Source organism: Myodes glareolus, chromosome X, assembly GCF_982192425.1.
Source record: "Myodes glareolus chromosome X, mMyoGla1.1, whole genome shotgun sequence".
In the NCBI taxonomy this organism is placed as follows: domain Eukaryota; kingdom Metazoa; phylum Chordata; class Mammalia; order Rodentia; family Cricetidae; genus Myodes; species Myodes glareolus.
The window spans coordinates 2,540,039-2,565,357 of NC_142053.1; the positions used below are offsets into that span (position 1 = coordinate 2,540,039).

A 25,319-nucleotide genomic window follows, 5' to 3' on the forward strand; every position below is an offset into this window, starting at 1 on the left:
GTTGTCTGAAACCGCCTGGTGAGCGTTGGGAGTGCAGGCATTCAAACACATTTCCCCAGAGGGAAGCTAGAGCTTATAACAGATTTTTCAGTCTGTGACCCCTAAAGGTTATCAAGCGAACACCATTTTCCAGGATAAAGTAGGCTATGCTGCACACAAGTAGACACCTAAACACAGATATAGGGGGTACCCTAGAGCAGATACCCACATATACCCACTAACACCCATGCACACCAGTGAGGGCAGTCTGTGCCCCTGGACCTAAAGAGGGGAGCTGCACTTGTCACTGGTCTTTGTAGCCCTGAGCTTTCCAGTGGCTAGGACAGCAGAAGCTGACCCTAGATCCTACCTTGCTTTGGTCTGTGATCAGGTGTAGGGGCTGAGGAGAAGGCTACGGGCCAAAACTTGGGGTCACTTCACCTGCTGAAGAGAGGGAGAAGCCTGGACACACAGGGCACTAAGGGAGCCTGTGCACTAGGCAGGGTTGGGTGATGGGGATGCAATGGTGTCTGCTGAAAGGGAGTGGCTGCCAGACAGTGAGTCTTCAGATCTTTGAGATAAGGGATATGGGGGAACCATTGATGGGGAATGACATGGTTCTGGAGTTCAGAGAAAGCAGTTTTTGAGGAGCTGTCACTGTGTAAGACATGTATCTAAAGCACAGGAAGGCACTGCTGTGGTCTCACTATGAACCAGGGAAGGTCACACCCCTAGAGTCAGCCCCTCCCCCAGGAAGCAGCTAGTTCTGTGGAAAAGCCAGGTCCAATACTGGCACTTCTCAGCACAGACAGACTACTTGCACACTCACATACACACTCATACAGCCACCTCACACTCACAACATGAGCACATACACATTCATAGCCGCTTCACACTCACCAGCATGCATACCACACAGCCATTCCACACTCAGCAAGTGTGAACACTCATATTCGTACCTACCCTGTACCCAATGTCCACATTCACTTGCTCACCTACACTCACCTCATTCATGTGCTCACTTGCACACTCACCCAACATACATATCTACTCATTCACACCATCCCACAGTCACCAAAATGGATACTCATGTGCTCATCCCAACCCACATTCACCCAACATACTCAATGTTCACCAGCATGCACATGCTCACTGCTTCCTACACTCACCCAACATGTACACTCAGGTGCTTGCTTCCATCCCACAGTCACCCAACATATACTCTCATTCATTCACACCTAGCCACATTCACTAAACACACAGTCATTCACAGGCACCCACAGTTGCCAACATGTACACTCACATACTCATGCATGCCATCCCACATTCAGTCCACATCCACCAACATGCACACTCATATGCTCATCCTTAGCCCACACACACGTGACATGTACATTCAAGTGCTCAGCCACACCACAAGCACCCAACATACATATTTGTAAGCTCACCCCACTCCTCATTCATCCAACACATATATTCACATGTTCACCCCCACACCCCCATGCTTATGCAACTCACACATATGCTCAGTCACACATCGTACCCTCACACTCATTAAGCACTATTTACATGTTTACCCGTACCTACATTTGTGCCTACAGCGCACATGCAGAAGGTCACTTACACATATTTTCTCACACTCATATAAGCTAACCTGCATACATTCATCCACACATGCTTATTGATTCACAAAATCACATATCATCATCATCATCATCATCATCATCATCATCATCTCTCTCTCTCTCTCTCTCTCTCTCTCTCACACACACACACACACACACACACGGGGGGGGTATTCACACATGAATACTTAGACAGTTACTTTCCACACTAATTAATGCTCACTCACTTTTCCTCACGCTCCTGTTCACATGTTTGCTCACACACTACCCTTTCTTTCTGTTTCAACAGAGGTGGCATCTCCCTGGGCACTGTCTATCCTCCTCCAGGTGAGCACTCCCCAGACCCTCAGCACAGTGTCATTGGCTCTGCTGGAGGATCCATGGCTGTCTTGGAACTTGGGCATGCTTGGAATAAGCAGCTGGTTCCTTAGGGACTGGGTAGACTTCAGAGCCCTCGGTACACTTCCTGATTTCCATTGCCTAGAACAGGGGGACTAAGAGTGAAATCAGCCCCAGCTTCCCTGAAGGGCAACTCTGGGCTGCAGGCACCAGAACTGGCCACTTTCCAGTTGTTCTTCTTTGTCACCCACATTCTCCATAAACAAGTGGAGGTTTGTGGGGGTCTTGATAAATCACTTAGAGAAAGTTAGGAAATGAGGTGCCAAATGAGGGCAGAGGAGCTGCAAGCTCAGGAGCGTGGCCCCTCTCCCCCAGATCACCAGACTGGGTCCCCTTTGTGGTCTTTCACAATGTGGGAAGATCCCTGGTATCACTGTCCTTCTGTGCCAGTCTTGAGGGCCCTGGGTCCAGAGTGAGAAGAGGGAGGATCCAACTGTTAGTGACCTTTGCTAGCAAGTTCTTTCTTACACCAAGTCCTGTCCCAGTTCCCTACATTGGAAATCCTTAGGGAGCCAGACCCAGAGATGTCTATGATGGGGATAGCCACTAGACTGCCTCTCTGCTCCCTCCCTGTCCTTTTTCTCCTTTCCTCTTGGTCCTACCCTTACCGGCACTGTATCTGAATCTGCCACTCCAGGACCTAAACTTGGTCCTCTCCTGTGCTTTTCATGGCTACTCCTGGGCAATCTCAAAAAAGGCCACCTTAGCCTAAGAAATTTGCAGGAAGCAGTTAGCTGGCCACCTTCCAGGCTGGTCTCCTTATGTCCAGCCCTTCTCATTTTTCTGAGTCCTCATCTGCTCTGCCACCACCACCAGCCACTCCCTCTCTATGGACCCTGTGGCTACCCACCTTGCTTCCTTTTGGCCTCCAGGTCATGTCCCCTGCCTGTTCAACTTCACTTCTGCCACTTGGTGTGACTGTCACAACCTCCTCTGGAATGGCAGTTTCTTGGTCGGGCCCAGATGCCCTGGTCCCTTTGGTAGACACTGACCTATCCATCCCTTTTCATGTCTACTCTTTCCAGGCTAACATCACAGCTCATCTCCAATGTTCCAGGGTCAGTATTCACCTGCAGCCCTGGAGCAGTGGGCACTGGGGCCCTTCATCACCAGGCTATGGGATCCCCAAGGGAAACAAGGGCTCTACCTCATGTGTCCAGAATAGAATCTTTACCTCTTCCTATGATCTTTGTTTTCCCAAGAGATCTCAGGGTGCATAGGAGAGCCTCGAACCCATGGGAAGAGTCTGGAACCACACTTTCAGAGCAGCCCTACAGCCCCCACTCCAGGTCCTTCACCTCCTCTGCTCAAGCCCTTCAAGGAGAGATTTTTTCCCCCCAGGGGCCCTGTTTCCATCTAGGCCCTGGTCCAGGATACCTGGCCAACTGCCTCTTCTACAAGATCTGACTTGTTTAAACCTAAGCAGTGGATTTGGCTTAGGCTCCAGCTGGGACCCACTGAATGCAGAAGGCACCTGACCTGTAGTTAGTACTCAGAAAAATTCCTTATCCTAGCCCCATGCCAAGGCCACTCCTTGGCAGCTACTTTGTTTGTAGAATAGCTATTTCTAACGATACACATTCCTAAGTAATCTGTGTATGTACTTCTACATGCTCATCTATTTGTATCTATTTGTGTGTTTCTCTCTATGCAGTGCACGAATGGGTATGCCTGTGTAGATATGTTTGTTTTATATATGTTCATGTGCACATGTGTGTTTACACTGTGTATCATTAATGTGTGTTTGCTTGAGTTTCTATGTACATTATGTACATGTGCTTCTGTCTTCATACATAGACTTGTATGTGCATATGTGCTTGTGTATATATTTGTGTATACTTGTGTATGTGTTAATTTGTGTCTGTGTGCATGTGTGTTTCTGTGCATGTATGTTCATATATGTTTGCGCGTAATCATGTAAGCTTGTATCCTTGTGTGTGCATCTATGTATTTCTGTCTCAGTTTGTTCATAAGTGCACATGTGAGTGTCCGCCAGTCTTATGACTGCCCAGCTGGCCTTTGTTTTGAGTCACATATGAACATGCCCACTGCCTTTGGTAGCTCTGGTGCCCACAGCCCCTTTCCCCTATTGTCCCCCATTCAGCACACCGGGCTGCTTTGGTGTCATGACTCTGCAATGTACTCTTCCTTTCACTCCTCATTTAGTCTGTCCCAAAGTCCAGGAACTCACACTCAAACAAATGTTGGGCTGGAACTTGTCTTCTATGGTCTGCATAATCCACCACCATGGGGCTACTTATGACCAAAGCCAATGGCCAGAATATAATCTACTTTCCAACCTAACAAAAATTGAGATAGGGACTGCTGGGTCCCAGGGACTATTTTAATATAATTGTAGGTATTTTTAGACTGAGTCGCATGTAGCTAAGGTCAGCTGTGAATTCCCGATTCTCTTACCTCTACCTCCCAAGTGCTAGGATTAGAGAGTTCATCTCCATACCTGGTTTCATTGTGATTTTTTTCAGATCAGTATTATCTGGTAATTTGAAATGCATTCGATAGTAAAGTGAGGTTGAAGAATTTAAATACATATAATGGACGATTTATTTATTTTTATCTTATGGGTATGTGTGTGCTCAAGTGTATGTATGTGCACCATGCATAAGCCTGGTGCCAATGCAAGAGGGCATTTGGTGCCTAGAAGAAGGAATTTGGATCCCCTGTTTGTAAGATACCAATGTGTGTTCGGAGAACCAAACCTGGGTCCTCTGCAAGAGTGGCAAGTGCTCATAACTGCAGAGCCGTTTCTCCAGTCCCAAGGCAAAGAAATTTATCCCTGTGACCAAGACCAAGTGCTATGAAGATGGAATCCATCTTTAACCATGACAGCCCAGCTTCATGGGCTCCCCCCTGTGGCCTTGCAGCCTTTGGTCTAGACAGTGAGGAGCTGTCTGTGGAATTCTTTCTCTGAACTTAACACCTATGTAACCCTTGTCTTCTGAGCTGCTGCTGGTGGCACTGCCCTACTGGATCCCTTATCTGAGGTCTGCAGAGGATAGCTTTGTAAACTTTACTGAAATAAGAGAAAGTCAAATGAGAAAAAAAGGTGACTAGTCAGGGAGAGAGGCAGGAAGGAAAAAGCGACGCAGTGGGGGACCTGTTGAGGTGAATCCTGCCCCCAGAACACGCCCCAGAGAAACACACTGAGGACTTCATCTTTCTGTCTCTACCAGGGCTCATTGCTGTCTGCCTCTCCTTCCCACCAGCACAGGGACCGGACTGAGGCCCTGACTTCTGGCCCTGGGCCAATGCCCTTGCCCTGTGTCTGCCCAGCTCAGCAGAGATTGCCAGGCTGTGGTGCACATGCCCCAGAATAGTGCTATGATGCTGCTCGGTGACATTCTATCGCTGGGCCACCACACTGAGTGATGCCTCCCATCCCCAAAAGGAGAAACACTTGGTACCTTGGTTGCCAGGTCAGGCATAAGAGTATGGCTGTGTGTGAGAAACCACAGACAGTGCCTCTGGGTGAACCCCTTCTGGTCTGTCACTCACCCTGGCCTTGGCTGCTCTATTTTTGCTGCCTGGCTGTCACTGCATAGGGAAGCTCCAGTTCCCATGACCTGAGCAGGAGGCCTTGTGCTTAGCCTGGGCTCACTTCAGCCCTCAGGGGCTTCTGTTTCTTTTCAGGGCAGCTTGTATTCCCAGTGGGCTTGCCTTCCTGAACCCAAACTAGAGCCTCCATCATGATCCAGTTGCAGCCTGTTCTCAGCTCTCAGGGACCTGTCGGGTGCTGAATGGGAAGGCAAGTCAGACTGGCCCAAGTAGCTGTACCAGTATACTGCCTGATGCCAAGGGCTCCTCCCCTCTGCCCTTTCCTAGTGTCAGCACAGGAAACTACTCAAACTGCAACAGGGCTCTGGAATTACTCTGTTCCCCTAATTCCATCTAGACAGGCATATAGGGATCTGCTTGGGTATTGAAGTTCCCTTCTGAAGAGAGTAGGTCCTAGCTTGTTATCCCATAGCCAGAAGGTGCTTCACAAATGCTCCACTTTGGGAAGGCAGATGTCACCTCAGGTGTGGCCTGCTTTTTGGGTTCAGATTAAGAACAGCTGGAGCAATGGAAGGACCAAGAAATGAGGGGAAAAGCAGATAAGACCTCAGCCTTATGTCTGGTCAATTGGTATGTGCTTTTTTATCTTTGGACCTGTGGTAAGGAGGGCCTTTTTCTGAGGGCAAGGACTGGAAGGGGGCATGGAAATGCAGAACCTCGGAGGTGGTCTGAGCAGGTTCCTTGTTTCACCTCTGTTCTCTTCTTGATGCCCAACGATGTTCCAGAGAAGTAGCACAGAGTCATATTGCACAGTGTTTCTTTAATTGAAAGACAACCGACCTCAGAAGCAGTACTCCCTTCAACTGGGCGCAACTGCTCACCAGCCCCTACCTCAGCAGGGACCCAGGGGTGAGGGGAAGGGACCTAGCAATCTTGGGGTGAAGGCACGGGTCAATGCAAACTGGTTCTAGAGGCTCTGGTGGCCTCCTGAGCCTCTTCAGGGTCTATGAAGCTTCCTGCTCCTCATCTTGGTAGCAGAGTATTGCCCCTTCCTGGACAATATGGACAGGATTCTGGGCCTCTACTTTCCAGCCTCCTCCAGGGCTGGGGTTCAAGTGCTGGGCAGGGCAATCACAGAGATAGTTGCCCACAGATTTGTTTGTGCAAGGCCTGGTCAGAGACCTATGAAGCAGAAAGCAGCCTAGGGGATGGTCAGTGTGTGTGTGTGTGTGTGTGTGTGTGTGTGTGTGTGTGTGTCTGTGTGTGTCTGTGTGTGTCTGTGTGTAAGAGAGAGACAGAGATAGAGACAGAAATAGTCAGAGAGACAGACAGAGACCTAGGCAAAGAGATACAGAGACAGAGCTAGAGAGATGTGAACGGGGTCCAGAGATGGCAGGGGAGATATCTACTACCCTAGAAGGAAGCATGGCAGAGTTGGAGAGAAGGACTGATCCAGGAGTTAGTAGAGCCAGGTAATGCCTGGGATGAACAGGTTGTAAACTCGGGATAACCAGAGGGCAAGGGCAGCAGGTAGGGTCCAAGACAGACATTGATGAGGAAGAAGAGGAACACATGCCCGGAGAGAACAGTAGCTGTGGTAGTGTGTTGTGTCCATACTTGCTAGCTCCTCCTGTCACAGGCATCTGGGTGTCAGAAGGAACAAGAAGAAAGATTTATAGGGAGTCTTTGAGTGGACTTTGGAAGGTGAGTGTTAAATCTCAAAAGCTGAGGGGAATGGGTGAGAGGGCCATACCATGTGCATACATGCAGGCTTGAGAGCTGGGGGAGGCTGTGCCGGGGCATTGAGTTAGTGTTGGGGAAAAAGGTGTGTGTGTGTGTGTGTGTGTGTGTGTGTGTGTGTGTGTGTGTGTGTGTGTGGTGGGGGGCTTTGCTTCTTTGCGTCCCCTTCCCCTGTGGAACATCTATCTGGTTATGTTCCTCAGAGACTCTCACCAAGGCTACCATTGTGGCTACTACTGCCTCTACTTCTTATAATTTCCAAACTGGATGGCCAGGCGGTCAGTGACGCAGCGGAAGGTGGCTGGCTGCACTTCCCAGTAGGGCACAGGGTTGTTGAAGAGGCTGATGCCGTTATAGTAGGCCCTCTTGACTCCGAAGCCCATGGGGCAAAAGTCGTTGATGCCCACCTTGGTGATGTTGTTGGAGTGCAGATAGACCACCTGGGGGCAGAGGGGATGTGACTGGGGATTTTCATCATCGGGGCCCAGGGCCACAGACCATTCTTCCCACTCTGTCCCAGTCTGGGTGGGTGTTATAGGCTGGAGGCAAGATGGAGGGCAGATGTAAGAGTGGTAGGGCCTGCCTCCATGTTTGACTCCATCAGTCACTTCCTAGTGTCATTTCATGCTCACCCTTTGATGGCCAGTTGGTGATGCTTCACCCAATTCTGAAGAGGACAGTGACCCGAGTATGTTAGTGGGAGTTGGCTGTGATTAGAGTACTGGTGTATGATTGAACCCAGGTCAGGATGAGGGGCTCAGGTGAGGTGTATAGTGAGAGGTGAGTTGGGATGGGTGGGGTGGGGGCTTTGTTTGGTAGAATGAGGCTGCTGTAGGAAGCAAACAGTGATCCTGATAGGTTATCTATGTAAGGAGATATGGGTAGGAGCTCACTGGTGTAGTAAGGTCATTGGCCAGTAGAGGGTGCTCTCAGCCTGGCATGTGCTGCCCCAGGGGAGGATGACTGTGCTTTCTATCATGAATGGAGTTGATATAAAAGTGAGGTCCAGAACAGGGTTGGGAAAGACCTAGTTTGCCTATGTGGCTGGAAGCTAAGTCAGAGAGGGAGGCTCCCTTTCCCAAGAGATCCCACAGATGGGAGTTAGCACTGCCTCGGTGCAAACAGAGAGTGGGCACCGTTCCAGTGGGGTCTGAATGAGGACCTGGGACCCAGAGAGTAATCTGGGTCCTGTTATGCTCTCTACCCTGGGTCCCTTAAAAAAACGGGGTCAGGGGAGCCAGGCAATTCAGAGGCTGGTGTCATGATCCCACCCAGTCCTGGAGAGCCAGCTCTCACCTGGAGGAGCTTGAGGTCTGGGAGGCCAGCAGGCACCCGGGACAGCTTATTGTTGTCCAAGTGGAGTTCCCGCAGGGTGGGCAGAAAACTCAGGCTCCCATTCTCAATCATTCGGATCTGGTTGTGGCTTAAGCCCAGCCTGAAGATAAGTAAATTAGAAGTCATCAGAGGCTGGAGGGGAGGAGGACTCTGGAATAGAGCACCAGGACTTGGGTGCCACCCTATGACCTGCCCCATTTGCTGATGGAGCCCTGCAGCCCCCAAGGACTGTACCAGTCTCACCTGTACAGCTTGGAGTAGCGAAGTAGGTCCTCCAACTCGATAGCCTGGATTTTGTTGTGATCCAGGTGAAGTTCATTCAGGGTCTCAGGGAGATCTATTCAGAAGAGAGTATGCTGGCTGGTAAGTGCAGAGTCTGGAGCAGGTAGAAAGAAATCCCACTCTGCTCCAGGAGGGCGGCCCTGATCAAGTATACTGGACAAACCCCCTTCAATGCTCCTGGAGGTCGGGCACTGGCACTTTCCTACCTTTGGGGATGCCAGTGAGCTTGGCCTCTGAGATGCGCAGGTAGTTGAGCTTCAGGCCGTCAAAGGCTCCTGGTTCAAAGCCGCTGTTCTCCAGGGGATTCCCACCCATCTCTAGGAGAGAAGCCCCATTAGCCTGGAGCCAATCAGTGGCACCCCACACACCATTTTTTTTTTCTGGACTGGGGAGCTACTGGTTGCTGACTCTTCCTACCTCCACTAGAAAGCAGTTTAAGAATTTGCCCAGCTAACTAACCGAAAACTCCAGCTGTTCAAGATGACTAGTTCAAAGATCTGGCACTGTTCTTGGCCTCTGGAAGTTGGGAAGCAATAGGAAAGAAGATAAAATAGGAGAGGCAGAGATAAAGTCAGAGATTCCAGAAAGTCAAGGCTTCCAATTTCTGCGGCTATGGTGGTCCACCACCCTTCTCCATTCTCTCTATCAGCCTGATCTTCCTGCATCCTATACCATCCCTTTACCCACAATGATTATGCAAACTGGGCTTTTGTCAAGAAGCATAGTAATCTTCTTTTAGACTATTTTTGAGACTCTTTCTTTACCTGGGTCTTTAAACCCACCCCAGTGTCCTTCATTGTGCCCTGAAACAAGCTTTTGGTACATTCTGAGGCATACAGGGCTTCCCCACAACTACAGGACAGTTCAGGACCCAGCTGCCCTGGCTGGAAGAGATCTCCTCTACCTCTGGCTCCTTTATGCCTGACTCTCACCAATGCAATTCATGTTCCGGAGTCCACTGAACACGCCCTTCGGCACTTTGCGGATACGGTTGTCATGGATGCGTAGCTCCACCAGGGAGCTGGGCAGGTTGGGAGGAATCTCCACCAGGTGGTTCTTGGAGATGTAGAGTTTCTGCAGTTTCCGCAGAGGGCTAAAGGCCTTCTCATGGATCTTGGAGATCTTATTGTTTACCAGGACCAGGGCCTGAGGCAGGGCAGGGGGCCAAGGTGAGCATCCCAACCCATGACACCACCTTCCCTCTTCTGCCTCCTGATCTTAATTACTGATGGCACTTGAGAGGCATCTGAACCTGTTTGGTCTCTTGGAGGTCAGTCAGTGTTTGTGAGCAGAATGCATGGCAAGGAACTAAGGTTAAGTTTAGCTCCAAGCTGCCCTGGGAATGCCATTACTGCCTACCACAGTCTGCTAGTCAGTTTCTTCAAGAGCAACAATGGAATCTACTCTTTTTGTGTTGCTCAGAGGAGCCAGTAAAATGCAAAGCTTTCAGTCAAAAAGGGAACTGACCCGAGGGATTTTGTCTTGCGCCCGTGCACATAATCCATGGTCTTTGGTGTTCCCACCGCAGCCAGTGCCAGACTTATCTCATCTCCCTTGTCTCATAAGGGTTCCCAGTCCCTCTTCCAAATCCCATTTGTGAGCATCCCTCCTCCCAGCTAGAGAAACATCAAACTCTCCCCAGCTCCTCAGAAAGGGCAGGGGGCAAGAGGAGGCTTACATAGAGGTGTTGAAGGCCTTTGAAGTCATCCTTGCGGAGCTCAGAGATGTCATTGTTCTGCAGGTCTAGCAGTGTGGTGTCAGGTGAGATCTCCTTGGGCACAGTCTTCAGACCTGAGGACCAGCATCATCACCAGCATAAGCCTGGCCCATCCAGTCTGTTGTCACAGCTGGTGTAAAGGTGCCCACAACTGCTGGGCACACACGTGCATATGGACATGCCCAGAGACACTAGTACAAATGCAGAGACTCTGAGCTAATTGGTGCCAGTTCCAAGCTTGCATTCTACTTGCTTTTCACATGCCAGATACTGGACACCCGCAAATAGTCATATCACAATACCTCAGCCTGTGGTGACTCATAGCATCCCCACCGCTACCATTCTATACCCAGTTCACAGGATAACCCATGTATCCTCTTTAGTAGAGGCTCCCAGGCTGGGCCGATACCTCTCTAGACACTCTCACCTTAAACTGCCTAGTGACTTACCCAAGTCAGAGCACTGAACAACCCGCAGGTGGCAGTGGCAGCCGAAAGGACACATAGCACTGAAGGTAGGTGTGACAGAGTCCAGATCGGGGACACCTGAGGTGGTGTCTGAGCCTGAAGCCTCTTCATCATTCATCATGAGCAGTCCATCATCCAGGGTGAAGTCCCAGAAGCCTTTCTGCTCAAAGGGCAGGGCCTGGCTCAGGGCCAGCAGCAAGGTGAGTAGCCACAGGGAACTCATGGTGAATGTTCCTGGGAGCAAAAAACATGAGAAAGGCCCCTGTGTTGGCACTGTGTTCCTCTATCCCTCACAAGGGATGGCTAAGAGGCAGCAGAGGGAGGAGGTATGGGTAAGAGGCACCAGCTGGGGTAGGAGTGCTGGACAGTCAAGAGAACCTCTTTCCACTCCCGTTCCCTTCCTGGAATGAGTTAGTTTCATTGGACAATGAAATGTCTTCCCATTTAGCTCAAGGCAACCACCATTGAGTCAGTCAGAGCCTGTCTCACTGCCTGAGGGATTAGAGGTCAGTGAGGCCAACTGGAGGCTGAGAGGAAGCCCAGCTATTGTGCCCCCCCACCCCCGCAATCTTTCCTGAGAGTGAGCTTGAGCGATGAGTGAGTCATCCTTTCACAGTCTGAACCTCTCCACAGTGCCCATGCTGTTCTGAGAAGGTTCAGAGGCCAAGACATGAGGTGGGAGGGGAGGAGAGAGAGAGAGAGAGAGAGAGAGAGAGAGAGAGAGAGAGAGACTCTCTCTAATACTGTAGCAACACCAAGCAAAGGTCCTGGGAATTAGGGGATCAGTACTTGGCAGCTCCCTTCCTTTCAATTCCCAGGACTTAGTTTGCAGAACTCGGGGCTCCCATGTCTATCTCTGCTTTCTTTATGCCCATGACCCTGGCATCAGGGTAGGCTGCTGCCAGAGTAACAGGGCAGGGTTGGGCTTGTCTAGAGGCCCCCCAGGCTGAGGCAGTGGGGTAGGGGTGGAGACTGCGCTGCCTGAACCTGCAGCACCCACATCTTCTGTTTCTTCCTCCTGCATTTAACTACGCAAGCATGGCCTAGTCTGTAGTACAAGGCCAGAGCCTTTGCCTCACTTACCACCCCTTGCCCAACTCCATAGCAAAGGCTCAGGGTGTTTTGGCCTGTTCATCCCATTTTCTAAATAGGGAATCCATGTTGGCCTTGCTAGTCTCCCAGGCTTGGATGTTTGGGGGTTATTCTGGTGCATGTGTGGAAAGGAAGCCCAGCCTCTTGAAGACTTGAAGCAGCCCCAGCTCAAGGAGACCTTTTATGGGGCACATTTTGGTGGGAAATCTGGGATATTTGGGGCTCCATCTGGGCTAACTAAACCCCTCTGATCTCAACTGCTGGAGGCAAAAGTGGAAGGAGCCCAGTTGATGAGGGGGCTGTGCTCCATGCTGCTTTAAAATCCTCAGCACCAGTGAGGTGGGGTGCTGGGACACCCCATTTTGGTTATGCACAAGCACTGCCCATCTAGTGAATGTCAGCCCCAGAAGAAATCTTACCCTGTGTTATTACTTCAAAAATCCCAGGTTTGTGTGTGTGTGTTGGGGAGAACCCCCACAGAAACCCAACCCCAGTGGTTCTCACGGCTTGCCCAGGTTCCTATCTTATACCAGTGGACAGAAGGACTTCCACATAGGTAGTGATGAGCTGCTTTCTGGAGAGAATAGAGCAGCCTTTCTCATATCCAAAGGTCACACAGCAAAGTAGGCAAAGGCTCAGCTCAGTTTCCTTTTTATATGCAGAAGTGGGTATGATGATGACTCCTGAGGTCACAGGAAGTCCTCAGCTTGGTGAGTGTCCATCTTCCCTTATTCCTCCCAAGTAGCCTCAAGATGCCCATCCAAGCCTGGCCTAGCAAGATACAGGAGACTCCCCAGAAGGTCTTGACCCCAGAGTAGCTACAAAGATCAGTCATCTTTCAGCCCATGGCCTCTAGGACAGGATGGGGATCTTGTCCAGGGCAGATAGACCAGAAGGGCTTGGAAGAGGAGCAAGAGCAGCCAAGAGCAGGCAAAAGAGGCAGAAGAGAGACCAGAGGGCAAGATGGAATGGCAGGGAAGGAGTGAGGCACTACCCCACCCATCTGCCTGTCCCCTCTATCAAAGCTACCCTGCAGAAAGATGAGTCAAGGCTAGAATTTATGCCCATTCGAGCTACAGGACCCACAATCCTCCTGTACAGGCCAGGAATCAGGGGAGATGGCATGGATAAGGGATGCATTTGGACAGAGAGCCATCTTCTTGAGGCAAACCCAGGTCCTTTGGAACTAGAGTAGCCTGGAGATCTCCACAGGGCACCCCTTCTCTAGGCAGGAATCTCCTGAGACACCTTGTGTGGTTCACAGACACTCGGGGCATGATATTCCTCTGTAGACACTGCAGCCTGTTCAGATTAAAAGCTAGCTCCACCAAGAGAAAGGAGCTACAGAACCCTAGGTGGGTTTATATGACTAGATTTGAAGGGGCATTGGTGTGGGGATTCACAAGGGGCTGGGAGAATGATGCAGGGGGATCCCAGGATGTTGTGAGTTCCAGTCCAGGCTCATCCTGGGGTAGGAGGCTCAAGGCCCATACAGAGACAGAATGGAGTTTGGCTGTTTTTTTTTTTTCAGGGCTTAAGACTTAAGAGGTGGGGACCAGGCAGGCTTCCTAGCATAGTCCTCATTTTCACTCAAAAACTGACACTAGATTCAGTCCCCATATTCTTCAGGGAAGGGGGTGTGCCAGACACAGAGCCAGAGAAGGGGATTCCATTAAATTAAGAGAGTACAGAGGGTAGGTCTTCTTGATGTCTGCACCGCTAATGGTACCACTTTATGGATGAGAGAACTGATTTCTCCCAAGTCCCTTGTTTACTCAGCCTGAACAGAGAGTACAGCTTTGGTCACTCTAGGGTCTGAGCTTTCAGTCCTGCTTTTCATCCATGAATGAGGGCAGCTTCTGGGAAACGCTGGGACTGCACATGGGTAATGCAGAGACCCAGGATGGGTGGGAGAGTCACTAAATCACTAAGTGGGGTTATGGTGACAGTGGGGTGCTGCAGAGAGTCTCACATACCTCCCTTCCTCAGCTCCTCAAACTGAGCCCTCATCTCTATACACTGAGAAGGCAGGCAAAGTTGCAGACAGGAAGGGATCTTCTGTGGGCAGACCCTGTAAGACCTATAGAAAGTTACTCCAATCCTACTTTCTTCTGCCACGGGGGCTTCCAGGCCTCAGTCTCCCTTCCTTGGCCTCTTCGACTGTGCTTCTGCTCCATCAAAGCGAGCTCTGATCTTGCTGAGCAGTAGCTCATCAGAGCAAAGGAAAGAAGTGATCATCATGGTGAGCTGAGCTTGGCAACTGCAAGTGCGAACAAGGGAAGGGGACGGGCTTCCTGGAGCCTGTGTCACCACTCCAATAGGGCCCTCCTTGTCTGTCCCTCTGAAAGCCAGTGTAGTTCTCCACGCAGGATTGCTTCGGGCCACAGCCAAGCAAGACGTGCTGGCAGTCTCTGAGAACATGGAAGGGCTGTGCCAGGCATTCAGGCCAGGCCAAGGGTGGCAGGGGCAAGGCTTGAGGTCTGGCAGGCTATGGGAGCTTGCCTGCAGATGTGGGGCTGGCAGCTGCCAAAGAGCAGACACCAAGTACAGTTTCAGCAGCCTCCTCCTGGGGGATTGGGCCCTGCTGAGTAACCTTACGTCATCTGTGATAAATGGCAGATGCTGCCTTCTACCAAGTTCTGCTGGGCTCCTGGGACTGTGCAGGTGGGGAAATGTGTAAGAGACAGGAGACACTAGGTACTGTTTTTCCATCTCTGATCATCAAAGGTGAGCTGACACCTGACCTGCTTCCTGCTGCCCTCTAAGGCCACCTAGCTCCAGCCTAACATTTAAGTGTCAACCAGAGGGATGGGATGTGTGCTTTCTTTCCTGTATGCCCTAAGGTGAGCAGAGTCCAAGTCAAGCTGCTCAGGGCCACATCTTACTGCCTGTGGCCCTGGCCCTGGCAGAGTATCTGGGCAGTCAGATACAGCGCTGCAACAGACTTGGGGGTGGGCTGTACCTGAATGCAGGTGTCAGAAGTGCCTGGAGTATGTATAGAGAGGTGGTATGTGCATCGAGGGAGAGCTTTCTATTGCTTGTTCATGCCCTACTGAGAAACTTCTGGAAAGGAGCCTGATGGCAGATGACCCTGGTCAGTTGGAGGTACTACATTTCCTAGTCCCTTTGTACCTGACCCATGTGTCTACCCACCTCCTCCCATTTACTAACAAAGTCTGGGCTCCTATAATTTTCAAAGCAGAGGAGGATGTTGTCACTTCTCAATGGTGGAAGTGGAGACTCAAGTGCTTTCTTTACCTAGCCAGCCCCTGGCGAACAGAACACTTCTAACATTTGATAGGCATCTAGTAAGTGAGGCTAAGAGAATTTGTCCCAAACTCTTTCCCACAGCCTCATAGTGAGGTAAGAGGCTGAGAGGTTACTGTGTCTGTCTACCTGACCATTCCGATCCCTACTCCTGGAGAGAGTAGCAAGGTAACAGGTTCCAAATCCCAGAAAGTCCCCTTTCTTCCCATGTCTTGGGGTTTCTGAACTCTCTCCCCAATACCAGGCAACCAGGAGCTCCGCCTGAGGTTCCCAGCCTTATGCAGTCAGCTGAGTAAGGTCTCTTCACTTCCAGCCACTAAAGCCCATGGAAAGGCCACACCTGGGGCTTTCTGGACTTGGAGCAGTAAGGAACCAGGGAAGAAGGTAATTAGAGTAAAGAGACACACCTGGAGTCCCACATTTATCTGAGGAGCCTTTGACTGTGGGATATAAAAGTGGAGTAAGGGACTTAATGGCCTGGAAGAGGACAGAAGACAAAGCCCGGCTCTTAAGGACCAGAGGATTTGGCCCAGCAAACCCTAGCCTCCCTCTGAGAACACCTGAATCTGTTACTTTCTGGAAGGCTGGAGGATGGTCTTAGGTAGGACAAGTGTGAACCACACTCTTTCTTCCATGTGCCACATCCCCACCCTGTGAGATTTGCAGAAAGGACTCTGTGGGTGGTCCAGGTGTAATATGTGGTGCTGCTGGCCTTCCCTGTCCCAGTGTGCCTGAGCACAAAAGAATGGGAGTCTCCTGGGGGTGAGGAAGGGGTGATAAACAATGCTAACTTCCCCAGAATTCAGTGGGCAGGGCCAGAGCAGGTCCCCTGGTTAGTTTATTTTTAGAGGAGAACTGGACCTGCCCTGAAATCTTTGGTCTATCCATGGCTAGGTATCCAGGAGCATTCATTCACACTGCCCCCTACTTCTTGGCGTGAGGGAGGTCCTGTGTTGGGGTGTCTTCTGGCCTCCTTACAATGGGGTGGGCCTGCTGCTAGGACTATTGGCATGTGGGGGCCAGACTAGAAGATGGGTGTGGCATTTTAGAGCAGGGACAAAGGAGGAAGAGCGGGAGGAAGTCATGGTGGATGTGGAGGTAGTCAGGGTGTGTTGTGGGTGATAGAGGAAGCTGAGAGGAAGTTCCAGTAGTTGGAGTATTAGGGGCTCTTGGTATTGCTGCCTCATGGGGGAGGCATGCTGAGAATTACAAATTCTTCCTCTGAGGATCTGACACTGTGACTGGAGAAATACAGACATTGTCATGGGATGGCTACAGAATGCGGCTGAAGAAAGCTCCTTTTCACCTCTACAGCGTCCTTTTTCCTTCTACCCCACTATGTTGCCAATCCTCCGGCAGCCTAGGGCTTGGGAAGGACTGGAGAAAGATTTGAACCAGTGCTAGTAAGTTATGTGACACAATGGTCAGTGACTGGCACACCCCTCTGGGCCCCTAAAACTAGCTGGTCCAGATTCACGTTGCATGCAGTAGGACCTTGACCCATGTTCTGGGTAGGGTGCAAAAGCAGCGCTGGACTGGAGTCCTGTGGAGTGCGAGTGGGCCAGTGTACGAGTGGGTCAGAGAGGCGCAGCTGCCACACCCAGGTGGCCAGCTGGCTGTGGAGCCCTGTCTACTCCCTGGCTCAGAGCCTCCTCCTGTTGCCTTGCCCTGGTGGCTTAGAGGCAGACCGCCATCCTCCCTCAGTATAGTCGCACTACCTGCCTTTGAAGATTCCCCCCCTTTGGCCTTCAGCAGCCATACAGCAGTCACACACAGCCATGTTCCACACAAAGTACCCTGCCCACCCACAAGCTCTCATAGGGTGTGGGTGGCACAGGCAACTGATTGCAAGTCCAGACGTCAGTCCCTGGAAACCTTGCTGGCATCAAGGGAGCATCTCCAGCTTGTCTCAATCCCAGTCATTACAAGGCAAAAAGCTGGCAGGGCACAGGAACATGGACAGAAGCTACTAAAGATGAAACTGGAGACACCCAGATGCTATGTCCTTGGCTTAATGAAGATTTCCTCTGCCTGCCTCACCTCCCTGCAGGGTCCCGTGCCTCTGACTCTGGGTATATGGGAGCCTGACCCCACCCCTGAGGTAGTGACAGGGCACTCCAGTCCCCCAAACTTCACTAGACTTGGTAAATGCCCAAATGTCTCTCTCTCTCTCTCTCTCTCTCTCTCTCTCTCTCTCTCTCTCTCGATTCCTTTCCTTGACGGGTCCCTCAGGGCCCTAAGTCATATTTGTACCTGGGAACATGGCACAGTTGCCCAATTTTCTACATCTATACCATTCTCTGCCCATTCTGCATCTTAGCTCAAGAGGGTTCTGGAAACAGGTAAAACTGAGGTAACCAAGCAGGCAACCCAGGACCCCTATAACTGAGACTCTGGTGAACCCACCCTTTGCCCAGAAGAGGGTGGAGGCAGGGCATTAGTCTGTGGTGAGTATGGAATATCAGGGCAAGGTGCCTGAGGTGTGCCTGGGAGTGCAAGTCTCTCAAACTACTCCAAGGGGAAACTGTGCCAGTGCTACGTTTTTCGTTGGCTCCATTCTCTCTGACTTGGCCATGCGCCAAGCCCCCAAGAAAAGCTGAGCTGGGAGAACAAGGCTAGCTGGCATGGAGGGTGTGCCTGGACCTTGCCATGAATGGCTAGGGCTGTGGGTAGAGCCAGCATGCCAGTCACCCAGCTCTGTCTGCCTCAGCAGCCAAGGGGAAGCTCCCTGCCGCCCCCCCCCCCCCCCAGGCACAGAGGCAAAGCATGGATGAGTTTATCAGCTAAGCAAGGTCAGAGAGGAAAGGGAAAGGAAGAGTGGGAAGAAAGTTCAGGGAAGAGGGTGGGGAAAAGAGGCAGAAATGGGATAAGGACCAAAGGGGCCACAGGGTATCGAGGAAAGAACACAAACCAGGAGCCTTAGGTGGGTGTCCTGGGGTGTGGAGGGAGCAGTAATGGAGCAATGGAGGTACAGATTCCAGAACAGCAGACTCCAGACTGAGCTAGCAGATGCAGTAGGTCTGCTATGGGGCATCTCTGAGTTCGTGAGGTGACAGCATAGCCAGGAATGAAGACAGCAAGGACAGACTGGGGTCTTTGTGGGAGAGTGGAGTCAGTTTGGGGCTTGAGCAGGCCCTACCTGGGGAAGGGGAAGCAGCCAGGTGCAGGCTGGTTAGTTGGTGGGCTAGGATGTCAGGCTGTCGGTGTGTCTGTCGGTGTGTCTGTCCGTCAGGCAGGGCCAACCGGGAGCAGCTGCTCACTCCTGGGCAGTTCGTGGAGAGAGGGAGACAGAGGCGGTGGGAGGGAGGCTAAAGGCTGGGCGGGCCGACAGGGAGGGGACGAACAGGGAGGGGGCGGAGAGGGGAGACGAGGGAGGGGGCTGGTGGAGCTAAGAGGGAGAGAAGGAGGGAGCAAGGGCAGCTGGGAGGGAGGGGGCAGGCTTCCCGGCCCCCTGGCAGCTTCAAAGGAAGCAATTTTCTTGTAGACGGTTAGGCTGTGTTGCACCCCTCCCCCTCATGCCCCCCACTCTGGCCCCTGCCTCAAGCACACTTTGAAAGGACACACACTCACTTACTTAGGGACAGACCCGTGGTGTCTCTGGGCAGACAGCCTCACAGAGTCAAACTTTCCACTGCCCAAATGGGGACACTGAGGTGCTTGCTGGCATGCTGACAGGCAGAAGAAAATGAGAGATGAAGGGAGGTAGCCTTATGGCTAGGATAGTGAGAAGCCCTGGGATTCTGTCCTAATTCTACCCAGAACTCTGCCTGGTCTGAAATAAGTGGGAGGTTTGGGGATCAGAGAGTAGTCTATGGTAGGCTTCTGGAAGGGCTTGATCCAGGCCCCTAGGGGCTCTGTAAGCCTTTCCTCCCCATCCCTTCCTCCTTTAAAAAGGAATTTGTCCCCAGATTCTGAAGACCTTCTTGGCTCATCTCCCTGAAGCCTTTGAGAAATTGGCAAAGCTGATTTAGAGAAGAACTAAGTCCCTCATCTTGCTCAACCCCTACAGGGTGGCCAGGATACCATAACCATGGTCTCTGTTGGGGGCATTTCCTCTGGTCACTTTTAGGGCATAACTGGGCTAACCTGCCAAGTCTCGGCTGCTTCTTGAGGGCCCAAATGAGTTATGGTCCCTAGTGTGGCATCTAATTCTCTTTTGCTAGTGAAGCTTGCAAGATATAAAGGCGAGAGCCCTTAGGTGGTGAGAGAGATTGAATCAGGGAGCCCCACTGAAATCTGAAGAAGGAGCGAGGGACCAAGAGTAGGGAAGGGCAAACAAGGAGGGAAGCAGAAACCCACTGGCTAGAGATCAGAGTGAGGGATGAGGGTCACTACAAGTTTCAAGCTGGGGACAGAGGTTCTAGAAAGTATTTTGCCTGGAACCAGAATCAGCTCAGTGTCCAGCTGTGGTGCTTTCCTTCAAGCTGTGTTCCCTCATGCTGCAGAAAGGAGAAAAATGAAAGAAGCTGAATATGTGTAGGGAGCCTGGGGGTGCCTTGGGGATTCTATGTTCCAGACCAGGAGACTGGGGAGCCCACAGGCCCTCCAGACTGAGGCTGTTGGTTTTGCCAGCTATTTCATATGAGAGAGAGAGAGAGAGAGAGAGAGAGAGAGAGAGAGAGAGAGAGAGAGAATATCTCATGTAGACCTATTTGGCCTTCAAATGACTATGTAAAGTGAAGCTGGTCTTGAACTCCTGATCCTCCTGTCTTTGTCTTATGAATGCTGGGATTACAGAGTACTTTACCAAGTCACATTTGGTTCATATCTCTCAGATTTTTCTTTTTCTCTCTCTCTTTTCTTTCTGTCTTTTCAATACTCGTGACAGGAGCAGGGTCTTGTGTATAACCAGCAAATGGTCTCCCATTGAACTATTTCCAGCCCCTGGCTTTGCGTTTGTTCGAGCCATACTCAAACATACCTGGCCATTGGCAGAGTAACATTCTGGAAGCCACAGAGCCTCATGGAGCCTCAGATTCTTTATCCACAGCCACTTTGTGATAACTTTGGCCCTCTCTCCAGTGGATTTGGACTCTGAGACCTACCATCCAGGCTAAACATGTCAGCAGAGACCAGGGACAGAGAGGTGGCAAAGGCTGAAGCAGGTCCAAGGCACATATGGAACATTATGCTTGGTGAGTGCAACCAGTGGCAAAAGGCCACAATATATCTGGCCTCTCCAGAATAGACTCAATAGAGACAGAGAAACAGCAAATGGGCAGGAATGGGGGGAATAGAGGAGTGACAGCCAAGTATACAGGTCTTCTGGTCTTAAAAATTACTACATTTGATTTATTTTGTGTGTGGGTGGATAGGTGTGCATATCATGACATTTGAGTAGAAATCAGAGGAGAAGCACCGAAGGTTATTTATCGCCCTACACCATGTGGGTCCCAGAGATCAAACTCAGATTATTAGGTCCACTGAATCATCTCACCAGTTCGGAGTCTTCAGATTGAAACAATAAGAGTGCTCTAAACATACCGAGCAGAAGCTGCTGAGTTGTTCATTTAAACTGTATGCTTAGTGTTTTATAAATCTTTTATCTCTTTTTTTCTATTTTTAAGATAAACTCTCACTAAGTAACCTTGAACTTGTGGCGATCCTCCTCTATCTGCTTCCTGAGTGCTAAGATTACAAGAGTGGGCCATTACTCCACTCAATAATTACATATCAGCCAATCTTTCTTTTTTTATTTTGTTTTGATTTTTTTTTTTTGGCTTTTCATGGCAGGGTTTCTTTGTGTAGTTTTGGAGCATGTCCCGACCTTGGACTCACAGAGATCACCTGCCTCTGCCTCCCAAGTGCTAGGATTAAAGGCATGCATCACCACCACCAGGTTTGTTTTGATTTTTGAGATAGTCTCTGGTAGTCCATGCTGAACTTAAATTCACTACATAGTCCAGAACGACCTCGAACTACTGATCCTTCTGCTTCCACCTCCTTAGTGCTGAAGTTAGAGACTTATGCTGCCATGCCTAGTCAAGGTTTTTATTTTAAGGGTGAAACCTCACAGAATATATATTTACTGCTCCAGGCACCCGTCTGCAAATTCCTTGTTGGATATGGCACCACTTGATCTGAGTTGTTACACCATTCTAGGAGTTGTTATCCAGGACACCAAGAGCACCAGTGGGGAGAAGTACCCTGGAGATAGTAATCACGAGATGGATCTGCTGTGACCTAGAGCAGTGCTCCCCAACCTCCCTAATGCTGTGATCCTTTAATACACTTCCTCATGTTGTGGGGACTCCAAATCATTTTTGTTGCTGCTTCATAACTGTAATTTTCTACTGTCATGAATTGTAATGTTTGCTGATGGTCTTAGCTGACCCCTGTGAAAGGGTCACTCAACTTCCCAAAGGGGTCCTGACCCACAGGTTAAGAATCACCACACTAGGGGTCTCCTAGGACATTAGCTGAGTTCCACAAGGAGGTAGGTATGTGTTCTTGTTTCTGGCCTTAACAGGGCTATAACATCTAGAATCAAGGAGAGGCTCAGGAAGACTTTCTGGAGGAGTCACAAACAGTGAGTAGACTAGGACAGACAGACACCTTGCAGAGGGTGTAGGGAACAGCCTAGGAAATATGCCCTAGGGTTAGGCAGGAGGCTGAGCAGTGAACCTGCCTGTCTGTCTTCCTGGATGGAGTTTGAGGTAGTAAGGAGGCAACCCTTTGCATGGGGGAAAGGAGAGAGATGCACTGTGCACTTTGAGATTCTTCCTCAAAGTTGGGGGGTAGATCAGGGCAAAACTTCCGTAAATACAGTTTTTGTGCCTGGAAGGTCCGTATGTCTGTGGTTTGCAGTCTGCAATAAGCTATAACTGCATGTCCAGCCCAGGGCCCATTGAGTCACTCGTCCTGGCCCTCTAATTTGGGGGCAACTCCCAGACCGTCCAGGCAGCACCTCTCAGTCTTTGAGCCTTCCCCTCTCCCTCTTCTCAGTCCCTCTCCTTATGCCCCAGGTCTCTGAGGAAACAACCTGGACCCCGGTTATAGCAAGGCTGGGAACAGAAAGTCCTTGCTGGCCGGCAGAAAAGAGCAGCAACAGCAGCAGCAGTCTCTTGCCCTCTGGCCTCCCATGCCTGGGAGGAGACTGGAAAGGCAGGGGGAGGGTAGTGGCGAGGAGGGAGACAGGAAGGAAGAACAGGCATTTCCTGAGGCCACCAGGACTCCTGAAGAGGAGGCAATCACACAGCTGTCTCAGCTCCTCAGAAACCAGTGGCAGCCTTATGCAGGACTTGGGAGACAGAGCTCATCATTGTCAACACACCTCCGTGTGTGATCCAGGCTATCCTAGAGAGGGACTGGCTTCTGTGTTTGTATACCCCTTCAACTCTAGCTTGTTCAACTCTAGCAACTCCAGAGGTCTGGAGAAGGTTAGGCTACCTTGGGGAGCTACCCTATTCTTCGCTCGCCTGCCTCACGGCCTAGGAAGTCCTTTCTCTTGCTGTACAGAGCCAAGAATGTAAGGAGGAGCCTAGCTAGCCCTTTAGATGGATGGGAAGCACATCCCAGAGCATCCAGCACTGCTTCTGGGAATAGCTGCACTGCTGTGAACAATGGCACCTGCACTCTTGGCCACTTGGCTAGGAGACATTGCTGGCTTTCTGTTCTGAGTAGCCAGCCTTTCATCTACTACTCCCCTAGTAGTAGGCAACTATTCCCCTAGTCTGCCCAGGGAAGACCCCATGGCAAGAGCTGATAGGACTGTAGTACATGGAACATATAGAAGGGTCTATGTCTTGTAGAAGGGGCAGGGAGGAAGGGAGCTAAGAAAACTAGAGGCCCCTTTTCCTAGGCAGGAGACTCTCAGCCTGGCATGTGTGGAAATGGATCTGGCATTGGCTGCAACCTGACCCTCTCTCTATAGCTGGTTTGTAGCTGTTCTTGCCCTAGCTTCAAAGCTAAAGAGGGGCACTGTGCTGAGAGACAGCAGGACAACCAGAGGATAGCTGAGAACATATTAGTTCTCTGAATATAAAATACTGACTTTTGGTGAGAATCATTGGGGGACAGGGTTTGGGAGCCTGGCAGGTGCCTCTTGCAGAGCTGGCAGCTTCTGAGAAAACTTCCCAGGGACTCCTACCCACCAGAGCTCCTGCTAACCCAGTTGCTTGACTCATGAGTCTTTGGGTTTTGGGGTTCTTCTGCCAGTCCTCCCTTTGAGTTCTTTCCTTCTATTTCCCTGCTGTGTCCAGTCCACCTGGAGAGTAACTGTGCAATGCTTCTTCCATTTGTTCTGGCAGTCAGTATTAAGTGATAGTCCAATGTCTGGCTTCTGGATAAGCTGAAGAGACCCAGAGGATATCTGGGAACTCACGGTAATCCACAGTTCATAAGTTGAACAGATAGTGGCCCTGTCCACATGGAATTTGAATACTGCTGGACTGTAAGCAAGGTCATGCCTGGAGAATTAAAGAGATGCTGGGACAAGAGCATATCAGTCTAAGGGGGCAGGGAAGACTTGCTGAGGAGAAGGAAGTATCCTGGGCTGCCTTTTAGCACCCTCTGCATGCTCCTTTGGGCTCCCACGAAGCCAGTCCTGAGCAAGGGGCCTCAGCCTCCAGTACAAAGCCCAGCTAGAGATATGTTACTTGCACACCAGGGCCGCTTCTTTAGCAAGCATCTTTCCCAGAATGCTTTGATAAGTCCTCACTCTCAGCCCTCTGGTTACGCTCATGGTTGATGCCCACATCCTCAATGACTGAACGGAGTCAGAGTATGAGACTCACAGACTCTAGAGGGCAGCCCCTGCTACCACTAGAGTGAGTACTGAGTGATGACCTGGAATCTCAAGGTGGTACGAAATAGATGCTCGGTAAGCGGGGGTGGGGGGCTCTGAGTATAGGAGGTGGAGCAATTAGGGGCACAGCTTCTGTCATCACGCCCAAAAGATTACTGAGGTAGTGCTAGTGAGTTGAGCCTCCACTATCTGGAAGCTTCCCAGTGCTGATGGCCAAGGCGTGGCTGGTAAAAGTTGGCACTCTCTATGCCAGGAGCTTTTTTTGACCTTCCCCTGAGGACATAATCACACAGCATCTCTCCCCTCTGTGTCACCAGGGCTGTAATTTCAGGGATTGAAGGGGGCTCCTTGAAGACCCAGCCTGCGTGTGTCTAGCTATCTTTAGAGGCACAGTCTGGAGCATGGCCAGAAGAGAGAAAGTGGACCAGGACTGTACTGTGCACTGTGTGGATGATCTTCAAAGCTGAGGAGCTAGGAGGATGCCATGAGGCAGCAGGGACCTGTGTTCTTTCTTTAAATCAGGCTAGATCTTAGGAGTGCTGTCTGGCTCTGCCTATGGCCTGTGGAAACAGAAGGCTCTAGTCACTCTAGTAGGTTTGGGGAAGGGCAGGCCAGACCCTGTCTTTCAGAACCTCTACAGGTGCCTGACAGAGGGCAGTGCATAGCCCGAGGACTGCAGAGTCCAGGATCTCCAAAATGCTGACAACTGCTGTGGGAGCAGGAGCTAGGGGGTGGCCTTCGTACCAAGTACACCATGTTAAGCAAAACTTATCCAGACCTTGGGTATAAAGAAAGAGGAAGGATTGGTGTAACAGAATGTGGGCAGATCAGGTAGGGAGGCTGGTGGTTTGTAGAATCTGGAAAGCTGATTGTATGGGAACAGGAGAAAGGGAGTAGAGGTGCAAGATCCTGTTAAGGTCTCCTGTAGGAGACACAGGCCAGCCTCAACAAATACATTGCACCCCATTCTCATTTTCCACTTAAACTTAACAGTCATAGGAGTACCCTTCTGGTCCTTACTGCCATTGCCTTCAGTCCTGCTCTGTTACTTCAGTGCCCCATCTTAATATGGAGTCTGATGAATGTCTCCTTTTTGCCACATGGCCCCAGACCCCTTCTTTACCATCATCACCAACTGGGTTGCTACTGTTGTA

At 50.7% G+C, this 25,319-nt stretch overlaps 1 protein-coding gene across 1 annotated transcript; it reads right to left on the minus strand.

Annotated features, from left to right (window-relative positions):
• Nucleotides 1-6,319: 6,319 nt before the first annotated feature.
• Bgn (biglycan) lies at nt 6,320-18,717 on the minus strand. The gene is made up of 8 exons (XM_048457597.3): nt 18,559-18,717; nt 11,043-11,294; nt 10,555-10,667; nt 9,809-10,022; nt 9,083-9,193; nt 8,838-8,931; nt 8,556-8,694; nt 6,320-7,699 (listed from the first exon to the last, which is right to left on the minus strand). The coding sequence occupies exons 2-8, from the start codon at nt 11,281-11,283 to the stop codon at nt 7,502-7,504; spliced, it is 1,110 nt and encodes a 369-aa protein (XP_048313554.1). The 5' UTR covers nt 11,284-11,294; nt 18,559-18,717; the 3' UTR covers nt 6,320-7,501.
• Between the last annotated feature and the right edge of the window lie 6,602 nt (nt 18,718-25,319).